Source organism: Plasmodium relictum, assembly GCF_900005765.1.
Source record: "Plasmodium relictum strain SGS1 genome assembly, chromosome: 14".
In the NCBI taxonomy this organism is placed as follows: domain Eukaryota; phylum Apicomplexa; class Aconoidasida; order Haemosporida; family Plasmodiidae; genus Plasmodium; species Plasmodium relictum.
In genome coordinates this window covers 1683339-1706466 of record NC_041692.1, presented here as the reverse complement: position 1 = coordinate 1706466, position 23128 = coordinate 1683339, and the positions used below count along the sequence as shown (strand labels likewise).

The 23128-nt window shown below is 22.7% G+C and overlaps 2 protein-coding genes across 2 annotated transcripts, besides 1 other annotated feature; both read left to right on the top strand.

Annotated features, from left to right (window-relative positions):
- Window positions 1–734: 734 nt before the first annotated feature.
- MRP1 (ABC transporter C family member 1, putative) lies at window positions 735–5933 on the top strand (the record flags this gene model as incomplete). The annotated part of the gene is made up of 1 exon (XM_028679540.1): window positions 735–5933. The coding sequence occupies one exon, from the start codon at window positions 735–737 to the stop codon at window positions 5931–5933; it is 5199 nt and encodes a 1732-aa protein (XP_028535244.1).
- An 8444-nt stretch (window positions 5934–14377) lies between these two features.
- Window positions 14378–18970: a repeat region.
- A 2011-nt stretch (window positions 18971–20981) lies between these two features.
- PRELSG_1445700 (hypothetical protein) lies at window positions 20982–22870 on the top strand (the record flags this gene model as incomplete). Its single annotated transcript, XM_028679539.1, has 2 exons — window positions 20982–21626; window positions 21743–22870. 2 exons carry the CDS (start codon window positions 20982–20984, stop codon window positions 22868–22870), a joined length of 1773 nt encoding a protein of 590 aa, XP_028535243.1.
- Between the last annotated feature and the right edge of the window lie 258 nt (window positions 22871–23128).

Here is a 23128-nt window from a genome sequence, read left to right as displayed (position 1 = left end):
TTCATAATATCACTTCAATTTTTATGTTGTATTAATTTCAATTTGAGATAGTTTGACTTATATAATTTTTATTTTTTTTAAAATGCTTAATTTATGTTACTACATTTTGTATTTTATTCTTATAATATCTTAAGATTATTTAATATATATTTCTTTATTTTCATTTTAATGCTATTATGCTTTTAAAAAAATGCACAATTTATATCATTATTTTATTTTTAAAATTATGTTTTAAAAAAATATAATTTATGTTTCTTTTATTTGAATATTACTTCCGTACCTTTAAACTGTGGTTATAATGATATTACATTTGCATTTTAATTTATATTATTTAGTGCATATATATGATTCAATAAAAATTATTTAATACAGGAGTTTTAATTAATATATATGCAGTGTATGTATATATTTTAAAAAATTCAACCAAAATGAACATTTCTTTGGAATCTTTTATTTCATTAGTTATGCTTTTATGTTTTTATATATAGTATTTTAATATATAAATTTATAAGTATACATCCAATTTTTTAATAGTATATGGGCATGTTTGCCTTATTTTATAATCCTTTTATATAATATTTTTATAATAATAATATTTTATGATCAGGTTAAATTCATATTTTAATATATAACACATATTGATTGTTTGTTTTTTTCGTTTAATGGATGTGGTATATATATTATGAGAAAAAGAGTGCAAAATAAAAATACAGAATTAAAAGATTTATTAAAAGATGATTACATATAAAAAAAAAGTAAGAGATTTCAATAAAAGTAATAAAAAAGAGGAGACTAAGTATGTGTCTTGGCTGAGTTTTATAACTTTTCATTGGGTAACAAGGTTGTTGAATAACCTTAAGAAAGATGAGATTGAATTTCCTAAAATTCGAAAAAATGATAATATTGAATATTATGTATCTAAATTAGAACAAAATTCAAGAAATATATCTGTAAAAGAATCTGATTTTAATAATAATTTTTATAAAAAAAAAAATTTCAATACGGAAGATCATTATGCTTTTGAAAAGCCAAGGAAAAACGAAGAATATAATGTATATTATAGTAGTATTGTTTTATCAATTTTTAAAACATTTAAATTTCACATAATTTCAATTTTTATTTTTAATATTTTACATACTTTATTTGTAATCAGTTCAGGGGGATGTATAGACAAATATATGCGGTTACTGAAGGGTGAAATGATTCCATCATTTCCTCTATTTTTGAATAATTCTAAATTATTATTTGGATTATTTGTAGTTATTTTATTGGCATCAGAATTTTTTTTTGATTCCATTTTGAATTTTTATTATTACGAGTTATTAGTAAATATGGAAGTATCCGTAATGCATTTTCTATATAAAATTAATTTATATAGTTATGATAACAATTTAATAAATGACTATATATATAAAAGTAGGGGAAATTTTTTGGATTTTAGAGAAGATAAAATAAAAAAAAGTACTTCATGTGATACTATCGATAGCAATTTTTCTTGTAAAAATACATTTTGTAGAGAAAATTATGGTAATAAATATAGCAAAAAATATTATATAATTAACTTCTTTAAAAAAAAAAAGAAAGTGAAAGAAGAAGAAAAAATAGAGGATGCATCCGATATAAGTATTTATAATGTTATGTTTATGGATACTCCATCTTTAGTTCTTTTCATTGGTTCTATTATTCAATTATCTAATATATTTGTTAAATTTTATATGTCTTTCTATGTTTTTTACTTAAAAATGGGATATGACGCAGTGATTAATGGAATTTTATTATCTGTTGTGTTATATAGCACAATGATTTTATTTGAATTCTTACCAATTTTATTTAAGAGTAAATATTTAAAATATAGAGATAGAAGAATTGATAATATGCATCATGTATTAAAAGAATTTAAGTTAATAAAAATGTTTAATTGGGAATCGATTGCTTTTAATTATGTAAATTATTTTAGAAAAAAGGAAATGAAATTATATAAAATACGACTTTATTTGGGAACTATAGGAATTTACATAAATGCAATATCAGCTGATATAATTGAAGTGGTGTTATTCTTTTTTTTTCTAAGAGAGAAATTAAATAACCAAAAGGAAATTAATTTTGGTTCTATTGTTGTGCCACTATTTGTTTACAAATCATTAATTTCAAGTGTTTCGAATTTTCCAAATTTAATGAATAGCTTAATGGAAGGTGTAGTAAATATTAGGCGTATAAATAAATACATTTTCCACCATTTATATTACAAAGATATCAATAATTATTTTAAGTACATTTCAAAAAGTAATAATTATTATAATATTACAAAATTTGAAGCATTTCTTGAGAATGAAGAAGTAGAGAATTTTAAAAATAGGCAAAACCATAACCATAAAAAAAGCACATTTGTAAAATTTTTTACTTTTTTCTTTTTTAACAAGAGAAAAAAAAATATAAATACAATAAATAGAAAAATATTAGCAGGATTAGATCATGATATAAATGAATACATAGAGAAAAAATACTTCGAATTTACAGTGAATTGCGAGGGTACCTATAATACTATTCATCATAATGGAAAGGACAACAATAATAACAACAGTAGTAGTATAGTAAAGGAGAAAGAAAATGATGAAATGATAAAATTAGAGAATTGTTCTTTTAATTTAATTAAAAAATATCATAATAAGTGTGGAAATTATATTTTGAAGAATATAAATTTTAATTTAAAAAACAACACTTTAGCAATCATTATAGGAAATGTTGGGTCAGGGAAAACTTCCTTTTTTCAATCCATCTTAGGAAATCTTAAATTAACTTATGGAAGTATGTATACTAAAAATTTTTTGTGTAATATGCCAATTTTATATGTTCCTCAGAATACGTGGGTACCATTTGGAAATATTAGATCAATGATTCTGTTTGGTAATGAATATGATTCATTTATTTATCGTCATACAATTATGCAAAGTCATCTATTTCATGACATAAAATCATTCAAAAATGAGGATATGAGATATATTAATGATGAACATAATTTAAGTAAAGGTCAAAAAACAAGAATTTGTTTAGCGAGAGCTTTATATCATCACTATATACATATGCATAAACTAAGTTCTGACTATAAAGAAGAAAGAAATATAGGAAAAGAAGTTAAAAGAGGATTAAATACATATGACATAACAAATGATAATAATAATAATAAAATAAATACGGTTATTCAGAAAGTTCCATTCACTAGTTATGTTAAAAATTGCTTGAGAGAGAAAAATATTTCTTATTTATATTTACTTGATGATGTTTTTATGTCTCTAGATCCATCTATTTCTAAAAATATATTTTATAATTTATTTTGCAGAGAAGAAGAAAATAAATGTTTTAAAGATAATTGTAGTTTTATTACAACTATGAATGAGGACACCTTTGAGATTTTTTTAACTAATGAAATTCTTAATAATATTCAATATAAAGTAGATATTTATGAATTAGAAAATTGTACTTTACATTATAGAGGAGATATATTTAAATATATAAAAGAAAATAATTTAAATATAAATAAAGAAAATAATTTAAATAAAAAAAAATTAAGAATAGAAGATATAAAATTAAAATTTGATTTTAACGGAGAAGAATGTAATAATGAAAATGATGATATGCAATATAACAAAGTTACGTTGCCAAAGGGGCCAAAAGTTAATTATTCCTATAAAATAAATAATAGCTTTACACAACATAATATAGAAAGTACAGTAATAACATCATGCTTAGAAGATGATAAAATGAACAGTAATAATAAGAATAAGAATGGTGATGATGCTAATAAAAAATTTATAGAAGAAGAAAATAATTTACTTGTAAATGAAAATATCAATAAAAATTTATCATTAGAATTAGAAAATAGTGATGGTGTAGATATTTCATACATTGCTGATAATAAAGATGAGTCATTTTTTAAAGGAAATATACAATTGAAAACATACATATGGTATTTAAAGTATGTTGGATATGTATTATTATTATATATAGTATTTTTTATGCTTATATCTGTTTTTACAGAAGAAATAAAGAATTTCATGTTATATATGATTAGTATAATTTCAAGAAATGACAAAAAATATACAGATGAAATTCTACAGCAACAAGCTAAATATTTACAGTTGTTTGTATTATTACCAATAATATCATTAATAGCTTCCTTTATTTGTTTTATGTTGATAATACATGGTACATTATTGTCGGCAATAAGGGTTCACACAAATGTGCTATTGACTATTTTACATGTACCAATGCATGTATATTATAATAATAATTTAGGTAATATTATAAATAGGTTTATAACTGATATTTATTCATTGGATTATGGCTTTTTAAAGAGAATATATAAAGCAGTTTTTGTTTTTTTTCGACTTTTCTTGTCTGTCATTTTGTTAATTTGTATGATGAAAGATACTATTTTCATTTTCCCATGTATTGCTATATTAATTTATTTTTTTGTTTTTAAGAAATTTTCAGAAGGATTTAAAGAAGCCCAAAGGGGTTACTTAAGAGCTCAGTCTCCTTTATGTAGTATGTATAGCAATACTATAATAGGAAAAAATATAATTAACTTATATAGAAAGAATGCCTACTTTTTAAGTATATATGAAGATTATATAGCTAGTTTTAAAAATTATAACCTTTTAAAGTGGTCAATAACCATATGGGCTTCCTTTTACACGAAGTTCATTGTTTTAATATTAACTACTTATTTTATAATGTATCCTCATTTATTTTTTAATACAATTCCTAATTTTCATAAAGAAACTAATTATGAGAAAATTATAAGCACCATTGGGTATTGCATTACATTTTCCTCAAGAATTGGTATAATTATAAAAATTCTCCTATGTGATTGTACCTACATAGAGAAAGAGATGTGTTGTGTGCAACGATTAGAAGAATTATCCAAAATGCCTAAGGAAGAACATTTTTTAGATGTAGAAAATGAAGAAAGAATATTGAAGTATAAAGAAAAAGGAAAAAAAAATATCTCTGATTATTTAGATGAAAAAATATCTTTTAGTAAAAACATGGATGTCTTTTATGTTGATGAATCAAAAAAGAAGTATGGTATTTACCTTGAAAATGTTTGTGTTAGTTACAAAAGAAAAGTACTTTTAGATAAAAAAAATAATACTTACTGCTACGTAGATGAAGAATTATCTTTAAAAAATATTAACATTTATGCATTGAAGAATCAAAAGATTGGGATAATAGGTAAATCTGGATCAGGGAAAAGTACCATAATTTTATCTGTTCTAGGTTTACTTCATACTAATGAGGGAAAAATAACAATAGAAGGAAGAGATATTAGAACATTTAAAGGGGAAAAAAAAAATGATATTATTGGTATTTTACCACAATCATCCTTTGTTTTTTTTAATTGGAATATAAGAATGTTTATTGATCCTTATCAAAATTTTAGTGACGAAGAAATTGTTGATGCTTTTAGATTAATTGGTATAAATTTAAGTTTTAAAGATTTAGACAAATATATATATAAACAAAAAGAAAAGGAAAATAAAGATAGAAAAAGCGCAAAAGAAAAAATTAATGATCTAACCAATATCATTACTTTAACGGACGAATGTATACGATATTTGTCATTAGTTAGGCTTTTTTTAAATAGACATAAATATAAATTAATATTAATTGATGAAATTCCTATTGTTAATTTTAATAAGATTGACTCGAAATGCAACAATTTTTTTGTAGGTAAAATAAAACCATTTAATTATATAATAAGAAATTGTTTTCCAAATAATACAGTTATAATTATTTCTCATAACGCGAATGCATTATCATGCTGTGACTTCATTTATGTTATAAGAAAAGGAGAAGTAGCTTATCGATGTGATTGCAAGAGCATAAGAACACAGTCAGAATTAGCAAATATGCTAGAAAAAGATGATTAAAGTTATATATGTATTTATGAGTATGTGTATTATATAAATATTCATTAAAATTAAAAATAATTTATATTTATTAAAGCATTGCAGTATCCTTTTATTAATATGTATTTATTTTTATTTTTATCATTATATTTACGGTTAATACACAAAATTTCATTTATTAATTGATAGCTCATATATGATATTTTGTTTTTTCCTAAGAATAAAAAGAAAAAGAATAAAATAATATGAAAATTTGAGGGAGTATAAACATTAAAGAGGAAATAAAAAAAAAAAAAAAAATTTTTTTTGTTATAAAATATACTTATAATAATATTACGTATTTTAATTTTAATTTAGAATTTATCAATTTCATTTGAAAGTTCACTTTCATAATTGATGATTCATGAAGAAATCAACATAAAAATAATATAATATATAAAAAGTTCCACTTTATATTTTAATGCAAATTTAGGAAAATAAAAACAATTGTTAATGTAAACCAATGAAAGATAATTTATAAGCATAAAAAATTTTGCATATTACACTTTATGCAGATTAAATAATGGCAAAATGAATCAACAAATATAATTATCAAAAATATTCTGAGATTTACGTGAACTTAAATATATACTCGCGAAAATAAAATATATTTTTAGAGAATAAAATTAGATCTCTTTTTTAATAAAAGGAAGATATTTATTTTTACAAAAAAAAGTCATAGTGAAACGTTGATTTTTTTAAAAATTAAAAAAATATTTATATTATTAATGAAAAAGGAATTTATAAGAGTTTTCTTATAAAATTTTATTTTAAATTTCTGTGGCAAATCTTTTGAAATTTTATGTATGTCCGTTTCATTTCTAACCATTGATTCTATAATTTTAAGAATATATTTCTTTTTTTATTAAATTGAGTATTATAAAATATTTTATAATTATATAATATAAGAAATAATATAATAAAAAGAAAAGTTAAAAGTGAAAAATAATGAATTACTGGATAAGAATATAAGGATAATATATATTATATCGCAATATAATTTAATAATATTATTAATAAAAATAATTATTATTATAGATTTAACTGTGGTATAAGTGTTCTTATTCACATTTATGAAAATTGTTATCTTCTTGATTATAGGAATATTAAGGAACTATTTATTTTCATGATAATAAAAATATTAGAAAGTCACTTTATTTTTTATTACAAAAATATTAATATTTTAGATTATGAAGGTAACTCTAATAAGAGTTATAACAACTATAATAATAATTAATAAGATTGTATATTAGCTTGTTTATTATGTTATTCTAGAGTAAATATAAATGATATTCTTTATATTTGTATGACTAAAATTCAAGTTAAAACTCTCTATATCTGTGGGAAAAGAATATTGAGTATATATGTTATATATATATATTTGTATTTTATTTTATTTTTTTAAAAAAGAATACATAATTTTACTAGAGGTACATTTTTGACAATAAAGAAAAATAGGTAATGAGATGCATCTGAATTATTTGGGGAAGATATAAAATACTTAGAATAGGAATAAAAATATTAAGAGACTATTCTTATTAAAGATATTATGTTTATATTTATACAAAACGTTTATTATATATACTTTATGTGTACTAAGTTTCAAGGATAATATACTTTTAAATAATTAAACTCTTAAATGTTGAATTCATAATAAAAAAAAGTATTTATAACAATTTAACTTAGTAGAGACTTCTCTACATTCTCTTTATTAATTAGTTTGTTCATTAATTTTATAAAAGCCTTTGAACAGCCAATTAATAAAACAGGTAATTGTTATAATATTGATGTTGGTGATTCTTCTGTATTTACATAGTTATAATATTGGGGTAAATAATAAGTGAAATAAAATTTTTATAAAAATGAATACGAATGATTTTAATTTAATACATATTTTTTATGACAAAAGAAGTTAAAATTCATTGAGAAAATATGTATCTTACTATATAAACAAAGTAATAAAAAAGAAAAAAAATGTAAAATAATATAAATTACATACTAGGATATAAAAAAAAATTTTATTCATACATATATAATACTATAATTTGGAAACAAATTTGTAAAATTTATTTTTCCTTGTTTTCCTTTTTTTGTTTTTTTATCTTTTTTTTTGTATTTTCTTGTTGAATTATTCTTATTTTTTACAACATGTGACTTTAATCTTTTGCAAAATCTTTTAATCTAGCAGACCACAAAAAATAAACAAAGAAAAAAAAAATTAAATCATAAGTTTTTGAAATATAGGATATTAACAATCCTAAAAATAGTGCAAACAAAAATGAAATGTTCGTGAATTTTTGTAGTTCAGATGAATTTAAATATTATATTTTTCTAGAACCTTATCTTATATTCATTTGTTATACTTTTAGCATTAGTAAAATTTATTTTAATAAGAGGATATTTATTTTTTAATATAATTTAATGTATCATGATTATTTTTATATAATGTAAATACATTCAATTAAAAAAAAAAATAAAAATAGAATTGTAAAATTATATAGAAAATATATATATATATATAAACAGTAATGATATATTTTAAGTTATATTTGTAAAAATAGTAATAATAATAATTTATAATTAAGAAAATATTGATCTAGTTTATGTTATTATTATTAAAAGAAAATGAGGATATATGAGTGTGTTCAAATTACATATTTGAATAATATTATTAATGGGTGACTTTGTAACTATGATAAAACAGTATTGCATTTATTTATGAATTAAACAATAATATAAAAAAGCAACAGAAATAAAAATTAAAAGAATACAGTATCATAAAAATTGAGAAAAAGTTTGTTTCAAAACATGTTTTACTATAAATTGTTGTGTGAAAGAAAAATTTAATATGAAATAAGAATGAAGTATAAAAAATTCAAAGGAGTTTTGTATTCTAGAATAGGAAGAAATAAAATTCAAAGTGAAAGAAGAATTATAAAAATGTCATTTATTTCTTTATATAAGTAAATGTGTTTTATAATATTGATGTGTATGATTAGAAAATTTACAGCATTTATAACAAAAAAAAAAAAAAAAAATTATAATAAAATAGCTTGAAGAAGTATTTAATTTCAATTATAAGAAAGTACTAAAAATATAAGGAAAAAAAAAAAAAAATGAAGAAATTTGATTAATACATAAGGTAAAAAAATTATAAATTAAAAAAAAAAAAAAGATTCAATTTAATAAATAAAGTGTAAGTTGAAAATAAATATATAAAAAAATAATGGATAAAATATAGATAAAATAATAAAAAAAAAGTAATCTTAAATTATGAGGAAACTAATAGAAAAGAATAATTATATATAGGTTAATAAAAAAAATAAAGTGAAATGAAAATGTGCAAAAATTATAGTAACAAGAAAAATGTAAATAAAAAAAAAAATAAAAATTAAAAATAGATTAATAGATATAGAAAAGAGATATTAAAAATAAAATAAAGTTAAAATTGATAAAATTCAAAAAATAAATTAGGAAATATTTTTATATATGGAAAAAAAAGTTTCTTAAAAAAACAATGATTTAATTCTTGCAAAAAAAATATTTTTTATTTCTATGTATATGCTCTATTCATTTTTTAAACAACTTTTATTAAAAATGTGATGATATATTTGTCTCATTTAAATTTAAATGAAATTACAAAAAGTATTTTATCTTTTTAATTTCGTATTATTTATACGTTTGTCAATATTATACTTGTTTAGTGTATGTTTAGTTAGTAACAATAATCCATATATATTAAGTACAATTAATAGAATACAGGGAAATGAAAGCGCAAGAAAATCATTAATATTAGAAGAAAATTAGAAAAAAATGTAGACAGGGAAAAGAGATATTATACTGAAGATAGAGGAAAAGAAGAAATAATATTAGTGGGAAAACAGGTACAAGAAAAAAAAGCTTGTGAAGAAGGGAGAAGAGTAGAAACAGGATTAGGAAGTTGGATCCATAATAGAAAATAGGCCAATAATACGACCTAGAACAATTACAAAAGTTCCAAATGAAACAGAATCAAGAGTAGGATATGCAAGGGAAGTAAAAGATTCAACAGGAACCGGATTAGGAGTAGGACATATAACATAGAGAAGGACAAAAATAGAATCTACAGCAACTGTAAAAGTTCCGGTTGATACAAAAGCTTCAAGAGACACCGAATCAAGAGTGGGATTCATAACAGGATCAAAAGATTCAACAAGAATAGGATTGGGAGAAAGATTTACAGTGAGAACAAAAATTTCGACAGAAACTGGATTAGGGGAAGGATCTATAACAGGAATAAAATTATCAAAAGTCAGGAGCACCAAAAGTATCAGAAAAAATAAAAGAAGCATCATCTAATTTATTATTAAAAATAGCATCTGATTCATCATCATATTCAGAGGATAATGAGAAAGATAGAAAAAAAAAGGATGGAAATTAGCTTTAGTAGGGGGAGTAGCATCAGGAATAAAAACAGCTATTCAAGAAAATTAGGGTTAGGAGGGAATAGTGACAATTGAAAAATCAGGAGTGAAGTCAGTTATATCAGAATTAGGAGAAGGAGAAACATTGAACAATGTATTAATAGCAGGAGGTGTGGCAGCTGTAGGATCAACAAAAAAGGCATTGAAAAAAGAATGATTCAAAAAAGCCTTAAAATCAGATGCATTAGCAGGAGCTTCAAAAGTAGCGGAAAAAAAAAACGAATGAACAAAAGTAGGAAAAGCATGAGAAAAAGCAGAAGGAAATTCATGAGGTATAAATAAAATTTTTTTTGAGGGTGAGTGTACGGTAGTCAATGAAGCGATTTTCTTTTTTAAATGCTTAATTTAATTTTTGAAATTTAATACAATGTTCTTTCTTTATGCATGTAATATAATTGACGTATTTTTTTTTTTTTGTAAATATGAAGTAATTTGTAATACATTTTCTGTGAGGTAGCAATTCATTAAAAGTTACCTTTTTGTATATAAAATTAATGAAATGCTCTCTTTCTACATGCAAAATATTGAAAGTATTTACATTGAAATAAAAAAAAATTTTTGTTTAAATTTTTAACTGAAAGAATTTAAAGTACTAACCGAATTTTGCTACATTTTAGTTAATATTATGATTAATATATCACATAATTTTAATTTAATAGAGGTGAATTAAAATAATTTGAATTATTTTGTTCTTCATTAATGAATTATTCAATAATTTTATAAATATGAAATAAATTAGTTCATAAGATACTATATATCCCTAAAGAAGAGGGATAGTGACAAGAAATAACAAGGTAAGGTCAAATTTTGGGTTTGTCATTGGAATGACAGGAATTTAAAAACTTCCTAAAGTAACAGTTGGAGGGCAAGTCTAGTGCCAGCAGCCTCTGTAATTCCAGCTCCAATAGCGTATATTAAAATTGTTGCAGTTAAAACTCTCATAGTTGAATTTCAAAGAATCAATTTTTAAGGTAATGCTTTATCGGATAAGTGTTAAATAGTGCTTCGGCGCATATTTTCCACATTTCTGATAATATGTGTTCTTTAAAATACAGTAGATTCTTTTTAAAAATTCTTCGTTGTTTTATGTGATGGAAATTTTTGTTACTTTGAGTAAATTAGAGTGTTCAAAGCAAACAGTTTATAAAACAGCTAAAACTGTGTTTGAATACTACAGCATGGAATAACAAAATTGAACAAGCTAAAATTTTTGTTCTTTTTTCTTATTTTGGCTTAGTTACGATTAATAGGAGTAGTTTGGGGACATTCGTATTCAGATGTCAGAGGTGAAATTCTTAGATTTTCTGGAGACGAACAACTGCGAAAGCATTTGTCTAAAATACTTCCATTAATCAAGAACGAAAGTTAAGGGAGTGAAGACGATCAGATACCGTCGTAATCTTAACCATAAACTATGCCAACTAGGTGTTGGATGAAAGTGTAAAAAATAAAAGATGATCTAATGTAACATTTAGATTGTCTTTTAGCTTACTTCCTTCAGTACCTTATGAGAAATCAAAGTCTTTGGGTTCTGGGGCGAGTATTCGCGCAAGCGAGAAAGTTAAAAGAATTGACGGAAGGGCACCACCAGGCGTGGAGCTTGCGGCTTAATTTGACTCAACACGGGAAAACTCACTAGTTTAAGACAAGAGTAGGATTGACAGATTAATAGCTCTTTCTTGATTTCTTGGATGGTGATGCATGGCCGTTTTTAGTTCGTGAATATGATTTGTCTGGTTAATTCCGATAACGAACGAGATCTTAACCTGCTAATTAGCGGTAAATACAACATATTCTTAAGTAAATAAGAATATAGATAAAAATAACAAATAAGAGAAAATATTAGGATGTTATTATATATAATATCCTTTTCCTTTTTCAACTTATTTCGTTTTTTTTATTTTTCTCTTTTTGTATAAAAATATATCTACTTTATTGTAAAGCTTCTTAAAGGTACGTTATGTGTTTAATACAGGGAAGTTTAAGGCAACAGCGGGTATGTGATTCCCTTAGATGAACTAGTCTGCACGCATACTACAAATATATATTGGCTTATTTCCCGTTCAATAATTTTGCTAGAGTATTGAACAAACAAATTAATAAAGAGCATAAGGAAATTCCTCTACTAATTTTATTTATTGTAAAAATATATTCATGCTACTAATACGTATATTTTATACATATAATTTACATAATTGAGCAATTATTGCTTCAGGAGCGTTTACTTTAATAAAAAAAAGATATATTATTATTTTTTTATTAAAAATTTAAATCTTCATTAAAATTATTTTGTAAAAATTAAGACAAAACAAAGTTAAATTATACTTATTAGTAGTATTTCAAAAACACGTAAAAATTAAATATTAATAAAAAAAACTTTTTTTTTCTTTAAATTCCAAACTTAATTTTTTTTATTGCTTAAAAATTAATTAGATTTTGACAACAAAAATTTTATAAAAAAAAATTTCGGTTGAAATTTTTCTTTTATTATGTTTGAGGAAAAAAAGATATATTTTTTTTTAAATAAAGAAGAATAAAACTAACAAAAACAACATATGCAAAAAAAAAGAAAAAAAAAATATCATAATTTATTATTTTTTTTTTTTTTTAAAATGGCAACGCATGGCTAAATTTATGCTTTCAGTATGAGGAATAAACTATTATTATATAAAAGGTTAATATATTTTATTAATTATATATACAAGTTATTAAAAGTATACCTTTGTATATATATATTTATTTATATATACAATAAGGAGTACTTTTCCTCTTGATTTATTAATTGCCCGTTTAATGACTTTACTCGAGTATTAAACAAACAAATTAATAAAGAGCATGTATAACTAAGTATACGTTTTATATATATATATATATATATTCGTTTTTATTATATATATATATAGTTTCCTTATGATGCATACTATTTAATCTGAGATAAATTTTACTGCCTCTTTTAATAGACTTACTAATTGTTATAAATGAGTTTTTATTTACAAAGAATTACTTATTCTTTTAATTAAAAACATATAAACTATAACAATTAATAAAGTCAAAACTTTATTCAATGTTATTTCAAAATATATATTGAATAATACATAAACATAATTCTTTTGTCTTTTAAGTTTTAATGAGTAAATATTAATTCTCATTTAATTTTTAAAACACAAAAGCATAACAACAAAAAATTAATTAGCCCAAAAAAAAAATATTTATTAATTATTTTTTTTTTTTTAATTATAAAGATGTATATTTTATAAATAAACAAAAAAAAAATAACTTTATTTTATTTTTTTATTTTTTTATCTAGCGTCAGTGCATGGCTAACCTTTACGTACACTAGTAAACTAGCTTAGTGTACTACAAAAGGTTAATAACAAATTTTATTAACCACCTCTACTGAAAAGTGCAGATAATCTTTATCGATATATATCATGATGGTGATTTATTAATTACCTGTTTAATGACTTTGCTAGAGTATTAAGCAAACAAATTAATAAAGAACACGTATAAGCATACTAATTGTTAGAGCATATGCTTATTCATATATATAGAAATATTTATCATGTATATTCTTTTAATTTAGAAACGCACAAAAATAGTTAATTTATAACAAGATTAAATTCTAAGGTATTTACTGTTATTTCAAAATATAAAATTTTGAATGTAACACCAATATTATACTTTTTATTTATTAAAAGAAATAAAAAGTTGTTCTATAGTTACTTTTCTTACCTTAATTTTTACATTTCAGTTAAATGTTTCTCTCTTAAATTAAAAAGCAGTCCATAAAAAAACTACCAAATTTTTTTTTTTAATAATTATAAGGATATATGAAGAATAAAATAAAAAAAAATATAGCTATATATATATATACATTTTTTCTTCAAGTAGCATCATTGCATGGTTGACTTATACTTTTCTAACTAGTAAGCTAACTTTATATATTATAATAGGTTAATAACATCTTTTATTAACCATATTCCACCACTTGGGGGAAGTAATGATATTACTTATAGTTTGCTTTCTTTGGTTTGTTTTATAACTCCCGACCCCTGTTGTATTTCCTTATTAATTTTTCTATCTTTGTTACTCGAATCTTCAGATTATGAAAGGTTATTTCGATCACAAATATCTAAATAATCTTTAGGCTTTAATACTTTTGTGGTATCTAATTTCCTTTTGAGATCATAAGTCACTTGTATTAAGTTTCTCACTTGTCTTTCATATATTTCATTTGTTTTATTATATAGCAGTTTAATCTTTGATAAAGGAATATGTATTTATTTGCCTCTATAACAAATGAGTGTGGCTTTTAAATTCCCATTTTTTATTTCAGTTACTCTATGAGGGAATGCCAAATATGGTTTGTATTGTACATTTCCACAATAATGTTTTATTTGATTCCTTTGGTATTCATGTAATTCATAAGATATAATATCTCCATTATTGATATCTTTATTTTTAAAAGTTTTTCTTGAATTTTCATTCGCATTTTTCTACCGATCACTTATATAAATGATTCTCATTTATGTAGTTATTTATGGTGTTATTTTTGAAAAACCTGAACATATACAATATATCCCGTGCATTAAAAAGCAAGGTGTTTCTCCTATAGCACCATGTGGGGTATTATTATATATTAGATCTGCATTTCTAACTATTTCTTCGAAAGATAAATGTTCTTTTTCATATAATGTCTTAAACATATAATCAAGACTTTTATGAGAACTTTAATTTATACCATTCCATTTTGTACAATATCTACTGATATGATATGGTTTTATATGTAATTCATTAATAGTATAATCTCTAAATTCTCTACTCATATAAAGTGAAACTCTATTTGTTAAAATACTTTTTGGACATCTAATTATGAGAACCCACGTATTTTTTATAATATTTATTGCATCTTTAGAAGTAGAAGTTTCATTATTCACATTTTTTAACATAAAACATAAGTAATGACTAATTCCTACTTGTATGTAGTGTTCTTTACCTCTTCAAGTTCTAGGACCTATAATATCTAAAGATACTATTTCAAATATATTAGGATTTGATAATGCCTAATTTACATCTGGTTTAAATTTTTTATTATGCAGTATCCGACATATTAAACAATTTGAAACATAATCTTCAATTTCTTTGCTAATATTCAGCCACCAAAAGTATTTCCGAATTTTCTTTAATGCTTTATTTACTCCACGGTGCCCTGCAAACTTACTGCTATGAAATCAATACATTAAATAATTTCCATATTTTTCTGATATATATCATGGTCCTAATATATAGTGAACTGGGAATTCATTCTTCCATAATATATCTCTTGGTATGTTATTCTTGTTTTCATGTACTTTCTTAGCAATTTTTTGACAAGACGGGATATCATATATATCTTCATATTCTTCTGGAGGTTTATTACAACACAATACCATATAATTTGGAAGATCGGTATTATATTTTATTGATCTAGTAATCCAATAAGCTAGGTTATTTTGTATTCCTTTTATAAGTTAAAATTATAAACTAAATTCAGACGATCTTAATTTACGTAGATACAATTTTTCCGTACTGATTGAATCCATTCCAATAAAACTTTTACAATAAGTTTTGACTAATGCCTTAGAGTCTTTAGTAATCGAACGTTTCACAAACTACATTATAGCAAATAATTATTTTTCAACCATATTCCATTTTCGTTAAACATCATATAATTTCCTAGATGTATAATGGATAAACTTAGTTTCACTGGTATCTTTATTTATCTAAGTCAATATGGTTCCTATAACATAATCTGAAACATCGGCATAAATAGCATACTATTTTCCTAACTCGAGAAATGGCAGATAAGTTATTTTAGCCATTTTGTTATTAATTTGCTCAAATACTTGTGGATGTTCTTCATTTCATTCAAAATTTTTCTTTTTAGTCAACAAAGAAACTAATTTAGAAGTCCAATTTGAAAAGCTTCCTATATAATTCCTATAATAATTAGCAGCTCCTAGAAACGATCTTAATTGTTTCTTTGATTTAGGTCCTTCTGATTTAATAATTGTTTCTATTTTATCTAATGAAGGTCTTATTCCTTCTCTATATATTATTTGTCTTAAATAGGTAATAGAGGTTTTATATAATTCTCATTTTTCAATATTTATTCCAAGATTGTTGTCCATCAACAATTTATAAACTCTTTTTAAAACATTATGATGTTCATTTATCGTTTTTGTTAAAGTGATGATGTCATCAATATACACAACTACGCAACTCTCTTGAATTAATTCCATAAAAATGTTTTCCATAATTCTTTGAAATTGGGTAGGACTTGTTTTCAATCCAAATAGTAACACATTAAACACAAATGTACCATGTTTGGGCACTATAAGACTTGTATATTGCTTACTGTTCTATTCCAATACAATATTCCAAAAGAAATTTTTGAGTTATATTTTCAAAAACCGTTTAATACCATCGAATTTTTGAAATATGTGTTTCATATGAGGAATAACATATATATAATCTAATATAAATTTATTTAGATAACAATAATATTTAGCGGATCTCCATTGCCCATCTTTTTTTCATGTCGTTACAATAGGTAAATTCCGTTTTTACATTAACAATTTGTGGCATTTAGTTATAACATTTCATCCACTTTATGATGTAGTATTACCAACATTTATCCACTTAATGGTCTAGGATTAAAGCGGCGAGATTTTCCTTGTACCTTAATAGAAACTTTATATTTATCGTTGGGTTTCATATTCTTATTCTCCAAAAGTTTAATAATATTTTTTAACAAAGTTTTTATTTTATCCTTATCCTTCTAATCATTTAAACCAAATTTGTCAATAAAATTTTGTATGATTTCTTGATTTGACTTTTTCACTTGTTCTTTTGCATTTTTGGCTTTAACTTTCATGACATATGCATTCTTCTTATTTTCATGAATAGAATGCCCTAATCATTTCATTATCGTAACATTAAGTAAAATAAGTGGTTTATTTTTCTCAATTATTACAAAACTTATTCTGATTTTTCTTCTATTAGATAGTATTTTTACCACGACATCTTCAGACTTTCTCATATCATTACGAACAAACAATCTTCTAATTGCAAATGGTAGAATTGTTAAATCAGGATCTATATTTTATTCTTTTTCGTTGTATGTTGATATTGTATTTTCATCAGTTCTTGTATCTAGTAAAATATCTACTTCTTTTCCATTAACTTCCGCTAATCGTCTTCTATACTTTTCACAAGCTTGATTACCTTCACGAAATTCAATTCTATTAACAGTAGATATATCTGCTTCTGATTTTTCTGAACAATCACTGTTTTTAGACTTTTCTTATGATTCATCTCGTTTACTTATCCTATGAACTCTATTTCTTTTTCTAGTAAAGTCTCCATCACTTGTTTTTATTTATACCTTTTTTTAACTTTTCCCTTTTGTTTTGTAATATATTCCATTTATTTATTAAGATTTTTTTTGCGTTTGACTAATTCTATGTGGATTAGTTTCATTTTTGAACATTTTAACATGCATATAATATCTTTTATTAGTTATTAATTCTTTAATTTCATCTTCTTTATCTCTTAATACTTTATTTTCGCATACTTTTGCTAAGTGTCCTATAATGTTGCATTTTTCATATCTATTTTTCCTATATTCACAATTTTTTTTTAAATGGCCTCTATTATCACAACAATGACATTTGATGAGAAATTTATCTTTATATTTTGCCGTATCCTCATAATCTTTATTTACAGAACATACTTTAGCATCACATCTTACCTTTTTCTTAGAGGTTCTTTTTATCTTTTTTTGATGCAAATGATAAGACCCCCATGAATGTATCTCCTATTGGATTATCAACATATATCTGCAATAGACTTTCTTTTGGGATATGTCTTCTAAAATATTTCCATAAGTCATTTGTAGTAATACCATTGTACTCATTGAAGCATAAACAATTATTGGAATACATCAATCAATCCTTGATAAATGAATTTGTAGATTCTTTTAAACTTGATTTTTTCTTAGCATTTCTGGATTTTATTATACATCCTATTCGCTCATTATTGTACATAAAGATTGTCTAGCTAGCTTAGTTTTCAACTGTAACATATTCTTTATTTCCTCGTACTCACATAACCTAGATATTTTTCTTGTATGAAATCTCGATAACAGCAATCCCAATATCAAACAGGTCTGAATCTTAGTTAATAATTGCATCTTTACCTTATTTTCGAATGCTTCGAACCATAAGAAATAATCTTTTATTTCTTCCTCCTCAAATTATTTTAACCCGTCTGGAATCTTTATTTTGGCAAATTCCTCAGTTTCCTTTAAATACATAAGCCTCACTGATATTTACTATTTCTGCAAATGCTTCTAACCAAAGCATCTTGATATCTTCTTCCATCTTGGGCTTTTTTAATCCAATAGGGTTCTATTTGCACCGATTTCGAATTTCATGTCGTTGTCATCAATTGATTTATTAATTATATGTTTAATGACTTTGCTAGAGTATTAAAAAAAGCAATTAATAAAGAGCATGTGTAACTAAATACACTGATTTTTAGTGTATATACTTATTTTTATTATATATAGTAATATTTATAATATATAACATTTAATTTGAATTAAGCAATTTTGTGTTAACATACATATATTTACTTTTATAAATGTATTCTTATTTACAAAAAATAAGTATATTCTTTTAATTAAAAACAAAAATATAAATAATTAAGTTATAACAAATAACAAAAATTAAATTTTAAGGTATTCACTGTTATTTCAAAATATACAATTTTGAATATAACACCAATATTATACTTTTTATTTATTAAAAGAAATAAAAAGTTATCATATAGTTACTTTTCATACATTAATATTTAAATTTCAATTAAAAATTAATTCTCTTCTATTCAAAAGAAACCCCCAAAAAAAAAAATTATTAAATCTTTTTTTTTATTTTTTAATAATTACAAAGATATACAAATAATAAAATAAGCGAAAAAAAATATGGCTATATACATATATTTTTTTTAACTAGAGTCATTATATGGCTAATTTTACTTTCCCAATTAGTAAGCTAACTTTATATATTATAAAAGGTTAATAACATCTTTTATTAACCAATATGGTAAATATTTCTATATATAAATAAAAATAAGTATATACACTAAAAATCATTATATTTAGTTATACATGCTCTTTATTAATTTGTTTGTTTAATACTCTAACAAAGTCATTGAGCAAGCAATTAATAAATCAAGTATTGAATAAACAAATTAGTAAATAGTAAATATAAATACTTAAACTCTCATTGAGTTTTATCAATTTTTAAATACTTAAGTGAAAACTTTAATATTTAATTAGAATTTAATTAAATAAAAGTTAATTCATACATAATAAAAAACATGGAACTAAAATAATCTTTTACATTAATAAAAAATATTATTCTCTTAAATATCTTTTCTCTCTTATATTTCATTGTAGTCTCATGTAATCTATCGTGTGAAAGAAATAATTCAGTACCCCTACATCAGTTACTTTTTAGATTAATAAAAATGTCACTAAGCACTTTTATTACATATTGAATATATAATTATTTTAGAATCTATTAAAAAAAAATATCTTAAAATTTTTTTTTTTATATTTCTAGTCAAAAAAAAAAAAAAATTATCTTTAACATGAGCTATGTAGAGGTATAACTCTTTTTTATGCTTCTATACAGCACTCAGTATACCATTAACTAGTAACCTAATATAAGTGCATCTGCATGTAATATATAAAAAGGTTAATAATAACTCTTATTAACTAGGAGAATTATTAGAAAAATGCCTAATTATTATTCAATAGTTGATGCTTAATAGTGAAAATCTACCACATACGCTATTTATTTCATCTTATTTATATAAATATATATATATATATTTTTTTTTAACTATCTGAAAATTAATAGAACTCAAATAGTATTTTATAAGAGTTTTTTATTCTTTCATATTTTTTTTTATTTTTACTTAAGTTATATTAATTATTATATCGTATTATCTATTAAGTGTTTTTTGAAATATAAATGTAGATTCATAAGTTAAATTGAAGAAAAAAATAACTGTTTATTAGAAATTATTATCTTGTATAATGAATATAAAATAATTGAATACGATATCTTAAATATACAATATTATTGTATATCAAAAGCATTAATATTGGTAAAACTGATGCATTATTACTTTATCAGGTGGAGTTTTAATTATTACTCATAAACCAGCCTTAAAATCAGGATATAAAATAGTAGAAGAAAACATATTATTTTATTTATAAACATATATGTGACTACTTTTTGATTATGAAATCTTTTATGTTTTTGTAGTATAAGATAAAATTTGAACTTATCAATATATATTTAAATAGATATATTTTGGAACTTGTCAATTTTTTTTAAAAAATTTATTTATATTTCACATGATATTGTATTATACATATATATCTTTGTATTATAAACCAAAAGTATAAAAAAAAATAAAGTGAAAAAGTAGCATATTAACAAATAAGAAAACAATGGAAATAATTCAAAAATCAAATCTTAATCAGTGGAAAGAAATAGAATTTGAAAGAAATTTATGCATTTCACATACTTCTAGAAAATCAAATGAATATTCTGCAGGTACTTATTCACCAAAAAATAGTGATATATCATATGAATATATAGATAATACATCTACATCTACTTTGAGTAAAGATGAAGTATTAAGATCTTTAAGTACAATAAAGAAAAATATTAATGATGAGGATAATAAAATAACAACTATTTTATCTACAATTATATCTATTTCATCTGATATTATAGATACATATCAAAATACCTTTAATAATGAAATAGTCAAGACTATAGAGACTTTACATGGCTTTAATTTATACTCAATTGTGATGTTTTTACATAAACTTAATTTGAAATCATGTTTAAATAAAAAATATTATATGAGTTATATTACATTAATTATTACCTTGTTTTTTCAACTTGCATATACAACTGAGAGCTCACGTAAACTATTTAGTTCGGCACTTTCAGGGTATAAAAAAAACTCAGGAACACAATATAATTCTTCAGATAATATTAAGCATATACTAAGTTATGTATTCAGTAAGATACCAGGTGTCGCATACTTTTTAGTTGGTTTATTTCTCTTTATACTGATATATATAGTAAAAAATAATACCTAAAAATATATATATTATTCTATTTTATTAAAGTTATTTGTTTTATTTAAAATATTTCCAACATAAAAATATTTAACAATTATTTATCAATTTACTTACAGTATTTCCCTATTGGATTATGCAATAAAAAGAATACACCAGAGGGACCAGATACATTGGAAGAATTGAATGAAAGTGAAGTAGAAGAGGAATCTTCTTTTGAATATGCAGACGAAGAATCAAGAATTACTAATACTTCGGTTTCATTTCCCCAATTACAGAGTCCATTGTGTAGAATTCAATTTAAAAATGACGAGAAACCAGAAGGAGAGTCCTCTAATCAAGAAAAACATTATGAAGAAGAAGGGGAAAAACATATAGAAGAAAGGGAAAAAGAGAATGAAAAAAGTAATATTAAAGGGAAGAAAAAAAATATTCAGTGGAGACTTTTGATTGAAATACATATGACAGAAATGAAGAAACAAATGAAAGAGGCATGTGATTTGGAAAGAGAAAATTTTTTTGAAATATGCTTAGATAAATTGAAAAAAGATGAAAAACAACAAGAGGATGATATAAACAGTGACATAATTTTAGAAAGACAGAGTTTATTAAGGAATAAGTGGGTACAGAGATATAAAATGATGAAGAATATATGGAAAAATGAAGAATGGTTTAAAAAATTGAAGGAAGAATGGGAAAAGGAAAAAAATAAATATTTAAAGGCTACAAGTGGAGAAATAGCAAAAATGAGGGAAGAAATAGAAAGAACTCCTATATTTGAGGGAGAAATGGAAATGTGGAGTAAATGGATTCATAATGAGAAAAAGATTACACAGCTGGATACATGGAGCAAAGAGGAATGGTTTAAAAATCTAGTAGAGGAACAAAAAAAGGAAGAAGAGAAATATAAAAAAGAAGCAAGCACAAAATATATGATAGAGGGAGACAATAGTAAGGGATATTTAAAGAGTACAGAAGCTAAAGAAGTAAGAAATGATAAAATAGAAATGGAAACGAAAAAAAAGTTGATATGCAAGTTATGGATTGAGATACATATGATGGTCGTAGAGGAATGTATGAAAGATGAATGGAAATTAATGAAAGAAAATTTTTTTAAAATATACATGAAGGATTTAAGGATACCAAAGGAGGAAAATAAAGAAGTGATAGAAAAAGGAAAAAAAGAAGAAATAGAAGAAACACAAAATGAGAAGAAAAGAAAAAAAATTAGAAAAATGGAAAAATGACTTATTAATTTGCTATTCTAATACTTTGCTAAAGTATTGAATAAACGAATTAATAAATAGTAAGTATGAATACACAAACTTTTTTAATTGAGTGGTATCACCCTTTTAATAAGTAATTAAAGACTTTAGTGTTTACTTTGAATTCAATTAATTAAAAATTACTCAATTCATAAAAAAAAAAAACTATCAAAATATTTTTAAACATAAAAAGATAAATGCCATTAAGCAATTAACTCATTAACTATTACAGCATTTTTT